Source organism: Tachysurus fulvidraco, chromosome 1 (assembly GCF_022655615.1).
Source record: "Tachysurus fulvidraco isolate hzauxx_2018 chromosome 1, HZAU_PFXX_2.0, whole genome shotgun sequence".
Classification (NCBI taxonomy): domain Eukaryota; kingdom Metazoa; phylum Chordata; class Actinopteri; order Siluriformes; family Bagridae; genus Tachysurus; species Tachysurus fulvidraco.
Window position 1 is genome coordinate 39,088,499 of NC_062518.1, and position 14,070 is coordinate 39,102,568.

At 40.1% G+C, this 14,070-nt stretch overlaps 1 protein-coding gene across 2 annotated transcripts; it reads right to left on the reverse strand.

Annotated features, from left to right (window-relative positions):
* Positions 1-39: 39 nt before the first annotated feature.
* On the reverse strand, positions 40-9,096 carry faah2b (fatty acid amide hydrolase 2b). Of its 2 annotated transcripts, none has more exons than XM_027178270.2 (11): positions 8,766-9,096; positions 7,192-7,274; positions 6,303-6,439; positions 5,945-6,154; positions 5,664-5,783; positions 3,943-4,078; positions 3,312-3,429; positions 1,003-1,122; positions 721-832; positions 420-596; positions 40-320 (listed from the first exon to the last, which is right to left on the reverse strand). In XM_027178270.2, exons 1-11 carry the CDS (start codon positions 8,943-8,945, stop codon positions 163-165), a joined length of 1,551 nt encoding a protein of 516 aa, XP_027034071.2. In that variant the 5' UTR covers positions 8,946-9,096; the 3' UTR covers positions 40-162. The 2 variants fall into 2 exon arrangements, with proteins under 2 accessions (XP_027034071.2, XP_027034070.2); XM_027178269.2 differs by having other exon boundaries at positions 40-338; positions 8,766-9,095.
* Positions 9,097-14,070: the final 4,974 nt, after the last annotated feature.

Below are 14,070 nucleotides of genomic sequence, written 5' to 3' on the forward strand. Positions count from 1 at the left end.
GAAAACATTGAAGAATGTCACAAACTCTCCAATGACACATTTCTGTAAAGCTCAAAGCGATTTATTAATGTTCAGTAGACACAAAGGAAATAAGGGTTCGCTGTTCATACATTTAATCGTTTGATCTAATGAAAGCAGCATGCGTCCACCAGCTCCAGTTTCTCAGGTGGCTCCTGGATCTCTCCATCCTCCAAACGCTTTCTCTAGATACAGAGCTACAGCTAGTGTGAGACGATCCTGCAGCTTTCCTCCCACCACCTGCACACCGAGAGGCAAACCCTCCTCACTTAGCCCCAAAGGACACTGGGTAACAGGTAGGCCTAGTGTATTGAAGATCCCTACAAAATAAGCAACGGACAATACTTGAATCATGTACGTGTGTGAAGGAAAATATGTTCCTTTGGATCATATGGTATCACCTGTGTATGAGAAGTTATATATTGTGAATAATGGATGATGGTGTTTGGGGGCCAGGAGAGGATGAGAGGGGTACAGCAGCACACCATCCGTCCCCAACACCTTGTCCATGTCATGCTGTAGTGCCTCCTTCTGCTTGAGGTAGAACGGTGATGGTTTGCTGTTCATTAAAGCCAGACCTGAACAATCCAGATTTAGGAATGGATTATTACAAGGGCAATTATGTAGCTTTTATATGGTGCTAGTGTGTGACGGTTGTGTTGTGTTGTAATGTACATTATGTGATTTAATTTGGTGTGTTACCAATAGAAGGTAGGGTGTGGTCAGATTTCCCAAAGATCCACTTGATCAGTTCCCATAGCGGCCACACGGTTGAGCCTCCATCTGCCAGCAGCTCTGCAAAAGACTGCGGTGGCTGAAACACACAAGTATTTACACAAAAACACATACAGAAGAGTTTTATTTTAGCACAATGGCCCATCAATCAACCTTCCCTCAGTAATCAGTGATATAATCCAAAATGAATTTAGTGCACATATGCTTAAAATAATGATAAACTTACTACTGGAGCATTCAGAAACAAACCTTGCCATCTTTATCTGGGAGAGCCATGCACGTTTCCCAGATCTGGTAGGAGTACTTCAGCTGTGGAAAGCTCATTTCCTTAACTTTGACTCCCAAATCTGCCTCTAGTCGCTGAATCACCTGCAAACACCAATAACAACAAAAGCACCTTAAGGCTTTGGCATTTGTCTATACGTGATGTGACATACGGATAAGTACGGTGACCCATACTCAGAATTCGTTCTCTGCATTTGACCCATCCAAAGTGCACACACACAGCAGTGAACACACACACACAGCAGTGAACACACACACACACAGCAGTGAACACACACACACACACAGCAGTGAACACACACACACACACACAGCAGTGAACACACACACACACACACAGCAGTGAACACACACACACACACACAGCAGTGAACACACACACACACACACACACACACACAGCAGTGAACACACACACACACACACACACACAGCAGTGAACACACACACACACACACACACACACACACACACACACACACACACAGCAGTGAACACACACACACACACACACACACACACACACAGCAGTGAACACACACACACACACACACACACACACACACACACACACAGCAGTGAACACACACACACACACAGCAGTGAACACACACACACACACACACACACACACACACACACACACAGCAGTGAACACACACACACACACACACACAGCAGTGAACACACACACACAGCAGTGAACACACACACACAGCAGTGAACACACACACACAGCAGTGAACACACACACACAGCAGTGAACACACACACACACAGCAGTGAACACACACACACACAGCAGTGAACACACACACACACACACAGCAGTGAACACACACACACACACACAGCAGTGAACACACACACACACACACACACAGCAGTGAACACACACACACACACACACACACACACACACACACACACACACACACACAGCAGTGAACACACACACACACACACACACACACACACACACACACACACAGCAGTGAACACACACACACACACACACACACACACACACACAGCAGTGAACACACACACACACACACACACACACACACACACAGCAGTGAACACACACACACACACACACACACACACACACAGCAGTGAACACACACACACACACACACACACACACACACACAGCAGTGAACACACACACACACACAGCAGTGAACACACACACACACACAGCAGTGAACACACACACACACACAGCAGTGAACACACACACACACACAGCAGTGAACACACACACACACACACACACACACAGCAGTGAACACACACACACACACACACACAGCAGTGAACACACACACACACACACAGCAGTGAACACACACACACACACACACACACACACAGCAGTGAACACACACACACACACACACACACAGCAGTGAACACACACACACACACACACACAGCAGTGAACACACACACACACACACACACAGCAGTGAACACACACACACACACACACAGCAGTGAACACACACACACACACAGCAGTGAACACACACACACACACAGCAGTGAACACACACACACACACACACACACACACACACACACACAGCAGTGAACACACACACACACACACACACACAGCAGTGAACACACACACACACAGCAGTGAACACACACACACACAGCAGTGAACACACACACACACACACACAGCAGTGAACACACACACACACACAGCAGTGAACACACACACACACACACACAGCAGTGAACACACACACACACACAGCAGTGAACACACACACACACACAGCAGTGAACACACACACACACACAGCAGTGAACACACACACACACACAGCAGTGAACACACACACACACACAGCAGTGAACACACACACACACACAGCAGTGAACACACACACACACACACACACACACACAGCAGTGAACACACACACACACACACACACACAGCAGTGAACACACACACACACACACACACACACACACAGCAGTGAACACACACACACACACAGCAGTGAACACACACACACACACACACAGCAGTGAACACACACACACACACACACACAGCAGTGAACACACACAGCAGTGAACACACACAGCAGTGAACACAGTGGGCAGCCATTTATGCTGTGTGCCCGGGGAGCAGTTTGGGGGTTCGGTGCCTTGCTCAAGGGCATCTCAGTCATGGCCGGCCCGAGACTCGAACCCACAACCTTAGGATTTGCTACAGAATATTTAGAAACTGCCCAGCGTCTCACCTTCTTCTGTGCTTCAACAAGCTGTTTGTCCACAGGAGAGGTCCATGGAGATCCACCATCATCCACTACTGAGAAGAATCGCAGCTTCTTCAAATCCACCATCGAGGACAGCGACAGCCTGTGAAAATACACAAGAGCACAATTTTAGCATACATATTACGGCCACTATTTTCAGTTCTGCCAAAAGTTAAATGTACAAACATTTCCCTTTGGTTCATCCAATACATATTTCATGTCTTATGACACTTCAGGGTGTTTTCACAGATGGTCGTTTTTACATTTATCTGCACATTGTACTGCACTACTACTTGGCACTTCTGGATAGATGCTAACTGTATTGTGTTGCCATGTACCCACATTTAAAGTTGAACCTAACCCAATCTAATCTACCAAACAGCAGTGACAGATAGAGGGTCAAAGAAATATGTTTACGTCAGCCACCCTACTGATTTGGTTGTATTCATATGTCTGTCTGGTAATGAGCAGTTACAAACATTTGTGCTTATATAGAATAGTCTACAAATGTGAATAAAGCCACCCCATTTATATAATGCTAACAATTTTATGCCAAATTATCACTTTAATATGAAAGTTGATTTTGCAGTTGTTGTAATGTCATGTGTGTGTTTACTTGTCTGCATTTGCTCCAGCCATGATCTTCAGCATAGGCAGCAAGTCTTCAGCATAGCGACACATGGGACCTGTACTCAGTAGGTCATCCTGAAGCCCAGAGCTAGGGGGGAGCTGGCCATCATTTGAGACAATTCCTGCAACAAACACACACACAGTCATTCACAGGGCTTAATAGTGGAGTTAAAAAGTAATAAAAATGTGTAAGAGCAAGTGCAATTAGATGAACACTATTATAAACTCCGGATGAATGTACATTCACCTCTTAATACATTATATGCAATTACAGTAATAGCCAGAAACTAAAAGTATTCTTTGTTTAAAAAACAAAACAAAACCATAAGACTTCTAGTAGTTCTCAGAAAAAAGAAAAAAAAAATCTGGACTTCTGAAAGTTCCCAGTATATCAGTCAACTAAAGGTGGGGGAGTGTTTTTGTATTTAACTCCTAAACTTTGGAACAGTAAATTAAAGACTTATCGCTTTAGCCAGACATACATATAATACATCTTATAACCTTGTGCCCCAGTACATCTAAAGCACTTTATCTTCTAGCGATTGTTTATGTATTGAACAGCTATGGAAAATACTCTCCACTTGCTTTTCTCTTTCTGCCTATCCCAAGGCTTACAGAGAATGTACCAGCTCCAGTTGTGTGCCAAAGAGAAGTTGCCAAACCTGTGAGAACAAACTCTTCATCGATAGAAAAAAATAACATCCTACACACAGTACAGACCAAAAGTTTGGACACACCTTCTCATTCAGAGTTTTCTTTATTTTCATGACTATGAAAATTGTAGATTCACACTGAAGGCATCAAAACTATGAATTAACACATGTGGAATTATATACGTACATAACAAAAAAGTGTGAAACAACTGAAAATATGTCATATTCTAGGTTCTTCAAAGTAGCCACCTTTTGCTTTGATTACTGCTTTGCACACTCTTGGCATTCTCTTGATGAGCTTCAAGAGGTCGTCACCTGAAATGGTCTTCCAACAGTCTTGAAGGAGTTCCCAGAGATGCTTAGCACTTGTTGGCCCTTTTGTCTTCACTCTGCGGTCCAGCTCACCCCAAACCATCTCGATTGGGTTCAGGTCCGGTGACTGTGGAGGCCAGGTCATCTGGCTCAGCACCCCATCACTCTCCTTCATGGTCAAATAGCCCTTACACAGCTAGAGGTGTGTTTGGGGTCATTGTCCTGTTGAAAAGGTGGTGTGTCCAAACTTTTGGTCTGTACTGTATGCTGTATCTCCATCATAGAGCATTTGAAGGCTTCGGCATGGAGGAGTTGGTGTTGTATCTAAAATTAACTGAGATGATGAACTAATTTATGAGTTGCTCAGAAGCTTCTGGTTACACAACTCTAATTGACTGTATATGACTGTAGAAAGGACATTATTTATAAATCACACTCTCTGGTGTCACCCAAATGAGGATGGCTTTTGAGTCTGGCTTTTGAGTCTGGTTCCTCTCAAGGTTTCTTCTTATACAATCTACGGGAGTTTATCCTTGCCACGGTCACCTCAGGTTTGATCATTAGGGATAAATGGAAATAAATGTACATAATTTTATGTACTGTAAAGCTGCAATGTACTTCCTTAAAAGCTCTATACAAATAAATCTGAATTGAATAGAATTGAGTGAAACACCATTAAATCTTGTACCTCACAAAATATACACAAAATCTGAACTGCTGCCTTGCGTGTATATGCAAACACCTGGAGTCGCTTTGTGTCCAAATAATCCGTTAAAGAAACAGGGCATACGAATACTGCCTCCAATATCCGAACCAATCCCGATTACAGAACCTGCGCTGCCCAGAATACTGCCCTCTCCACCTATAGTGGGAAGAGTGGAGGAGAGACACACACACTGTCAATCATTCTGGGTATATTCCAACGATGCCTAATTACATTTGACCCGCATGCTTTTGCTCAGAGTGATGATACATTCACATTCTCAGTACTGGATTTCTCTATATTTACACAACATGGCCTACCTGAGCTTCCTCCACATATTCTGGTTGTGTCATATGGGTTATTGGTGATGCCGTACAGGTGATTGTTAGATTCCAGCCACATGCACAACTCGCTAGTGTTGGTCACTCCTAAAGGGATGGCTCCAGCTCTTTTCAACAGAGCCACAGCAGGGGCATCTGTATTGGCAACAAAGCCAGCACGAGAGATCAGGCCTGTGGAGCAGGGCATACCTGAAACACACACATGGAGAAGAAGAAAAAAAGTCTTCATACGGTTATGACGAGAATCGTAAGATAAAGGCAATTTTCCTTAGATTGACCTTTACAAATTTTTGAATACCACTAGTCTGTAGTGACACTGTATTAACAAGTGGTTTACCCTGTAAGAAAAAAGACTCTTTGACAGATAAAGGGACTCCAAGCAGAGGCAGTCGGTCTGCTAGAACCTCCTCTCCTCCGGTCTCCTCCTCTATCAGCATGTCTGCATGAGCTGCTTCTGCCAAAGCTGCCGAAAATCTGAGAAATGTTAGAGGAAGTGAAAGGAACGAGATTTATACACACACCTTATATGTAGTGTAGTGAAAACACTTTACCCCAGTTTTTTTGTGTAAAATTAAAGTGCAAATTCCGGTGCTAAGCAGAAAGTGAGTGTCCATTCCACATATCTAATTAATAAATAAATAAAAATAAAAGATATTAATTTAAAGCTATTATTCTAACCATGGAACTTTAATTATTAAAACTAATTCCCAAATCAAAACATATTTTTAAAAAAATAAATAAATAAATACATATTTATATTATAATTAATAATAATAAAATAATAATAAATCTAATAATAATAGAACTAAACCATATTTACATCATAGCAGACAAGCATCAGATGTTTAAAAAAAAAAAAAAAAGGAAATATTATAGGTAGTTTAGAGCTTATTATCAGAGGCAGTTTGAAATCCTGGCAGTGATTTGAAACCTGGAAACTTCATTTAAATTAATGTAAATAATGCGCAATGCAAATGTAAATGTGAGTATGTGTAGTTGTGTATGTGTAGTTAGGTCAATGCTTTAATAAAACACATGACAACAAAGTGCTGCTTGGTTTGCTATGACTTTACAGTGAAGTCACATCAGAGGTGTGTGTGTGTGTGTGTGTGTGTGTGTGTGTGTGTGTGTGTGTGTGTGTGTGTGTGTGTTGCATCATGTGAAGCACGTATGAACATTGTGGTTGTGTGTAAACAGACACTAATGCTGTAAAGGTGAGGACTCACCTGTCCTTAACTATAGCATTCAGGAGAGGATTCACCTGCTGGATCCTATCTATATAGGCCTGAACCACATCTACACTTGACACCTGTGTTCAGGACAAACAGGAGCATGTATGTGAAAAAGAATCACTTACAGTGTTAATGTACAGTATGTAAATAATCAGTGAATCTGTGGAAATCACAGAATATCTTGTTTCACTACAGAGAAACAGTAAAACTGTGCCATCATTCTTAATCACTCCAAAGGGGTTGCCTTTAGGGGTGAGAGAATATATCATGTACTCCATAAACTAGATACACAATAAGTATGATTAGATGTATCACTATTAAAAATAGATAATAAAAAAATTCTCTAATGAAGAAAAGATGGACAAATTTGCAAAGTAAGGAAGAAAAAACCCTGAATAATCATGTGTATCATGATATTATATCACAATGTCTATATCACATTGTCATACCGCTCAGTTCAGACAAAGGATCATGTAGTGAATATTTGCACATTACAACAGTTTCACCAATGATGATATATTGTGCCTTCAAGAACAAATAAAATGCATGACACAACATACAAGCAGCTCAGTACAGAAGGCTACAGAAACCAAGTATCCAACCTCTCAAAGCCACACAAGGGGCTTGAATAATTCAGCCTTAGAGGAGACCAAGAACAAGTTGAAGCACATATTGGTGTGTTTAGTGGTGCTGCTGCTAATTTGTTGATTGGTAATGTATACTTGTAGTTTCTGTAAGAAGTTCTGATATCACTGACAGACACAATAACAACGGCAGAAAAAAAAAGTTGACAAACTGCAGTTATAACTGAGAAGTCGGTACAAGAGTTCTTTTCATTCTGTTTCAAGAGTACTTTCTGATGATGTTCAAGGTCATATGAATGAGAAGCCCAGTGTAGTGAACGTAAAGGTCAGGCTCAAAATCCAGAATGCAAAGCAGCTATATGACACGGCTGTGTTAGGTTACGGCAGAGACTCAGCAAGATGGCAAACATGACGGACTTGGCAGTGGAGATATCACAAGCGTGATAGAGTTTGCAGTGGTATTAGAATTAAAGTTTGACATTTTGGGCTTGATCCACTTAAGCAGACAGTACAGACAAGGAGGAGACACTAAAGCACTAAAGCTCTGCTGCAAAAACTTCTTTATGTATAATAAAGTACACACAATTAGTGACAATAGATTAATATGTTGATGACAAAAGATTTAAATTTTAAAAACTCCTTGGAAGATGCAAAGTCACTCAGGACGGTTTTTTATTTATTTATTTTTTTCCAGGTTTAATTTACTCAGCATTATGAAGTCATTATGATGCGACAGATCAAGAACAAATTCAGTTATTTTATCTTTATATTTGAATAAGCTCAGTTGCAGTAGATTGTGTTTTACTACAGGAAATCTTCACTAAGGCTAATCTTCACTACACTAAGACTTCCCATTACTCAGCTCTCCTTCTGTGCTTGTCATAGTACCACCAGGTCACTGCTTGGTTGGTTAGTTCTAGAAGTTGGTTTGATTCTCTGCTGTGTTTGTGGTTTAATGTGAGGAGTGTGAACAGAAGTACAGACCTGCTTGCGGCGGATTTTCTCAGCCAGCTGCATGGCAGAGATGAGGAGCAGCTTCTCGGTGACCGGCGGCACTTTTTCGGCTTTGCGTCGCGGCGACACCAAAACAAAAAGCGCGCAGAAAAAGCCGGATACTGCACGGAAAAGCCACTGCAAAAGCCTCTCTCCTGCTGTTAAACTCATAGTAAAAATATATATAAACTATGTATAAAGGTATATACTTAGAATGAGGCCAGAAAAGTCAAAGTCTGCACGTTTTTAATGACCCAGCATTCGACACGCAAAGGGCACGTTTATGCGTAAACTTATGGCACTCTGAGCAGTTCAATAAACTTTACACTGATTAACAGGATATAAATGATGAACGTGGGAGTGTTGATTAACGTCAGGTGCGTTACTGAACACAATGGTACGGTATCAGTATGAACTCGTTTTGGATCAGTTCATACTGCAGTCATGTTTATTCTCCTTTTACGCACGTTTCATTCAAGACAATGAGCAAGACTTTGGTCTATAAACACGGTGTTTATTTGTAGTAAATATGTCTATTTTAGTTAATCAGTATTTGGAAAAACATTGACTGAATAAGCTGTAATGCTGAGTAGAGACAGCTGGTGGCAACAGGGCTTCACCTCTTCTGTGCTCTACACTGATACTTGTGTGTCTGTGGCCTTCTTTAGTCACTCAGGACATCAAATTATACATGTGATTTACATCGATGAGCCTGACTTTCTTTTCTTTCTACTAAAGTTCGGTGAAAACCCTATCTTTTAGCCCAAATAGTGTTTGGAACTGCCTATATTTTAAAACCCAGGTATGGCCATGAGACAAAGGACTCATTGTAAATAAGTTTCTATTTGCTCTCGTGCCACAGTTGTGTCCTTTGGGAGAAATAGGATTTTAAGATCCACACATTCCCATCCATAATGGTTTACAGAACAGTTTGATAAGAATTAATCACACTAACTGAACCCATCTCTCTCTCTCTCTCTCTCTCTCTCTCTCTCTCTCTCTCTCTCTCTCTCTCTCTCTCTCTCTCTCTCTCACCAGCATCAAAACAACAAAAGAACTAATATTTTGTAAGATTTGTGTTCATTCACCCTGTATAATTCTAGAGACATGAATTTTAGCATTAGGCTCTGTTTTGATATAAACATGGTAGGTTATATTATGCTCATGCACTCCATCAGAAATAGTTTATACAGGCTATGTAGATTATTGTTAAATGTTCCAAGCTAGACAGTTCTTCCCTTTCTTTACTTTCTTTGTCTCTATGCCAGTATTTCTATATCCTGGTCTTGAAATATCCTGTATGCCAGTATTTCTATATCCTGGCCTTCCCCTGAAAAATGTAATATTTCCCTTCTTTCAGCCCAGTTTAGGTTTGGTAATGAAACAGTTCGGTCAAGAAAGAGCCACCAACTTTAAATACATATGATGATAGTTTAGCTTTAAAGCTATGAGGCATGTTATAGGTTATAGATACATAGCCTGGACACAGGGATAGTAAGACAAACGGGTGTTTGTGTCAGTATGAGTGATAAATATGTATCCTATTGAGGAATATCTGTGTAGAAGACATATATATGTGAGGAGATGGCTGTACATGTGTTTCTTTAAGCCATTAACATACTGTACATTATTAGCCTCAGTGAATCCTGGTTCTCAGCAGACACACTTTGTTCCAGGGTGAAACAACACATCCAGCTGGGACCAGCAGTCTGCAGGTGCTCATCTGCACTCCCACAATCCCACCGGGAGCCTCAAGTGTCTCAGACAGCTGGGAGCTTTAGGACAAAGAGAAAACACTTACACCTGCAAGAACACACTTTCCACTTTCATTTAGAAATTCACATAGCATGTATTTGATACCATACAACTATTCACAGCATAGATGCATATTTATCATTTCATACCTCCACACTTTATTTAAAAACATCTTTATCCGGCAGTTGGTTTTATATCCTAACTTCCTCTTTGTAGACTAAATTGTTTTGCCAAAATGTTATATGTCAGTTAACAGTTTTAGTACTGCACAATATGTGGTTTACTTTCGCAATATTCTCTTGCACTCCTGATATTACAGAAGTGAGTCATCTAACTTTAAGGCCCATTTTTTTTAATTGCTTTGTTGGCAGAATTCTGAACATTCTGGTCAAAACACAACAGTGATATTGAAGTGAAACTAAATTATCTTTATCTGTAGTATAACACATAAGCTTTTAGAGCCAGTCTCCGTTCTGACATGTCTCCAAAACAGAAACTATTTTACAGCTGTTGAATAAGTCAGGAGTATTCTTTAATAATTTATACTTGATTGCTTAGTCCACACAATGGTGTCAGCCTGGCATTATGTTTCTCACGTTGCTTTTATAAGCTACCAAACCATGAATAAGCATGCCCACAAAGCAGGCGATTAATAATATATTGTGGTCATGGCACATTACAGGGAGATACTGCTTATCTGTGTGCACTTTGAATGATGACATTGAGCAATATACCAGGGCCAAAGTATTGCAATGCTGCGCTATAATCTCAGGAATGTGTATATTAGGTGATATATAGCAGTACACTATTAACTAATCCATCAATGCACTCTACTCTCTCAAATATGCTGGCAAACAGTAGGGATTAAAGTCATGAGCTGAGTAAAAGTGTCCATTCGGGGCAGATGAAGGTTTATCTGCATCTATCTTATGTACTGCAACAATTATAGTATGTAAACATTACAATAAAGAGCTTGTGACAAAATACAGAATTATATACAGAATTTCAGAAAGTACAGAACTGAATATACTGTGGCATGATGATGGCAAATCGTAAAAGGCTAACAATGATAATAAAGAATGTCTTGTACTACTTGTATTAGTATAGTTAGTGCTTTTGAGTTAATGTTTACAAAGAGCAACTTACATTTGTCTCATTTATACTACTGAGGCAGTAGCAGCTTAGTGGCCCTGGGAGTGAAACTCACAACAATACAGTCAATAGTTCAACACCCTCACTACTGGACTACCACTTCCCTCAGTAATATGGACAATATGCTAGCACTTACCCCCACCACTGGTGTCCGGCTATTATTTCTGTAGTGGATTATTTTCAGCACATCATTTCACTGACTTAGTAATAGGTGTTTGACACTGCTATGAGCATATCAGGCACAATAGGGATACACTAACTGAATAATTTATTAAACATGTCTCTTTTGTTGGCCCATCTTCTAGGTGTCCTGTTCATGTTTTTCATATGATTCTTTCCCTCCCGAACAGTTTATGTACACTATTATTCACTATCATGTTAATGTCACTGCTGTGTCATAAGATAGACCACTTTAGTATTAGTATACCTGTAAAGGGGCAGTGGTGGCTCAAGCGGTTCAAGCCCCAGTGCTGTCAAGCTGTCACTGTTGGGCCCTTGAGCAAGGCCCTTAACTCTCTCTGTTCCAGGAGTAGGTGTCTGACCCTGTGCTATGACCCCAACCTCCAAATTTGTGATATGTGAAGAAAGAATTTCACTGTGCGGTAATGTAGATGTGATAAAATAAAGGCTTCAATTAAAGGTACCCATATAATGTGTATCTAATATAAGGGCCAATAAGTTGGTCTAAGGTGTTTAGCATTTGTAATTTTTTTTAAAAAATTTATCTACATTTTATTAAAAGGCAGCATAATGGTGCAGCCAGTGGCATTGCTACCTCACACCTCCAAGATGGCTTCCCTCCTTCCATGCGTGGATTTCCTCAAGGTCCGCTAGTTTCCTCCCTACTCCAAAAAGCATACAAATCGGTATGTTTTTTTTTTTCTAAATTGACTGTGTATGTGTGTAAGTGCCCTTCTTTACACTGGCATTCAGTCCAGCCAGGCTGTTGGTACAACCCCTGGCAAAAAACATGGAATCAACACACTTGGAAGAAATTCACTCAGATTTTTATTTTATTTTATAGCAAACACACAAATCACTGATATGGCACAAAAAAGTTTTTTTTTTTTCTCAATATTTTTTATTTTATTAAAGGCATGTCTATTTCAACCAAGTATAGGAAAACAGTATGGAATCGCTCTACGTTGAGGAAAAAATATGTACTCATCAGCAAAAAGTATAGTTTGTTGTTCCTCCTTTGGTTTATTTGGCTGAATTCTTTGAGTCATAGATTCACTAATGATAAACAATATTCCCCATCACTCTGGTTGCAACTTTCTCGAATAACAGTTGACGGATCAGCTTTGCAGAATGAAGCCTTATCATGAACCAGTTTTTTAAATTTCCATCATACATTTTTATTTGGATTGAGATCCAGATTGTTTGCTCGCCATGTCATTGAGTTGATCTGCCTTTACTGAAAAAAAGTTTCAACACACTTTACTCTGTGACAAGATGCCTGGGAAAAATATAAAAGATTTTTTACTTTATAGCAAACACATAAATCAGTGAGATGACACAAAAAATAGCTTAATATTATGGCCGCATGAAACATGCCTCAAAAAACTGGAATCACTCAATGTTGTGGAACAAATGCTGGAATCATGGTTTGATTTCCTTTTCTAAAACAAATATCAATATACAAGTCTAAAAATATTAATTTGTCTTCAGTTAAAATGGAGTGCTTACACACCTTAACAAGCTGTTGGACTCAGCTAATTGAAAGGAAACATGGTTCCAAAGTCCAACTGTCAGTTGACCAAATATTTCTTCGATTGATGGGATGAGAAAAGTGGCCTTGGCCAATTTAGATTTGTGATTGGTTTTTGTTTGGCTTTTTTATATTTAAACCCCATTTCATTCAGTCGGTTTCTTACAGTTCTGTCACAAACATCGACTCCTGTTTCCACACACTTATTTTTTCATTTGTTTTGTTGTGTGTTTTCTGTTTTCAAGGCATATTGCTTTGAGTTTTCTATCCAAGCGCTTTTACGTCTTTCTCGGTCTACCTGTACTGCCTTTTATAATCTTCTCGTTCGGTTTATACTTGCACCAACTTAGACACAGCTGACTCGGAGCAACCAACTTCCTTGGCCACACTTTGTGTTGAAATGCCTTGTTGAATGAGTTTTATAATCCTTTCCACTGTTTCAACTGACAGTTGGACTTTGGAACCATGACTTTGGAGCCATGCTTCCTTTCAATTAGCTGAGTCCAACAGCTTGTTAAGGTGTGTAAGCACTCCATTTTAACTGAAGACAAATGAGGATTTTTAGACTTGTATATTGATATTTGTTTTAGAAAAGGAAATCAAACCATGATTCCAGCATTTGTTCCTCAACATTGAGTGATTCCAGTTTTTTGAGGCATGTTTCATGCAGCCATAATA

Coding starts and splice junctions, on each gene's coding strand:
- faah2b (XM_027178269.2), bottom strand. CDS start 8,945: ATGAGTTTAACAGCAGGAGAGAGGCTTTTGCAGTGGCTTTTCCGTGCA. Junction 7,275..8,765: donor AGAAAATCCGCCGCAAGCAG/GTCTGTACTTCT, acceptor TCCTGAACACAG/GTGTCAAGTGTAGATGTGGT. Junction 6,155..6,302: donor AGAGTCTTTTTTCTTACAGG/GTAAACCACTTG, acceptor TGTGTGTTTCAG/GTATGCCCTGCTCCACAGGC.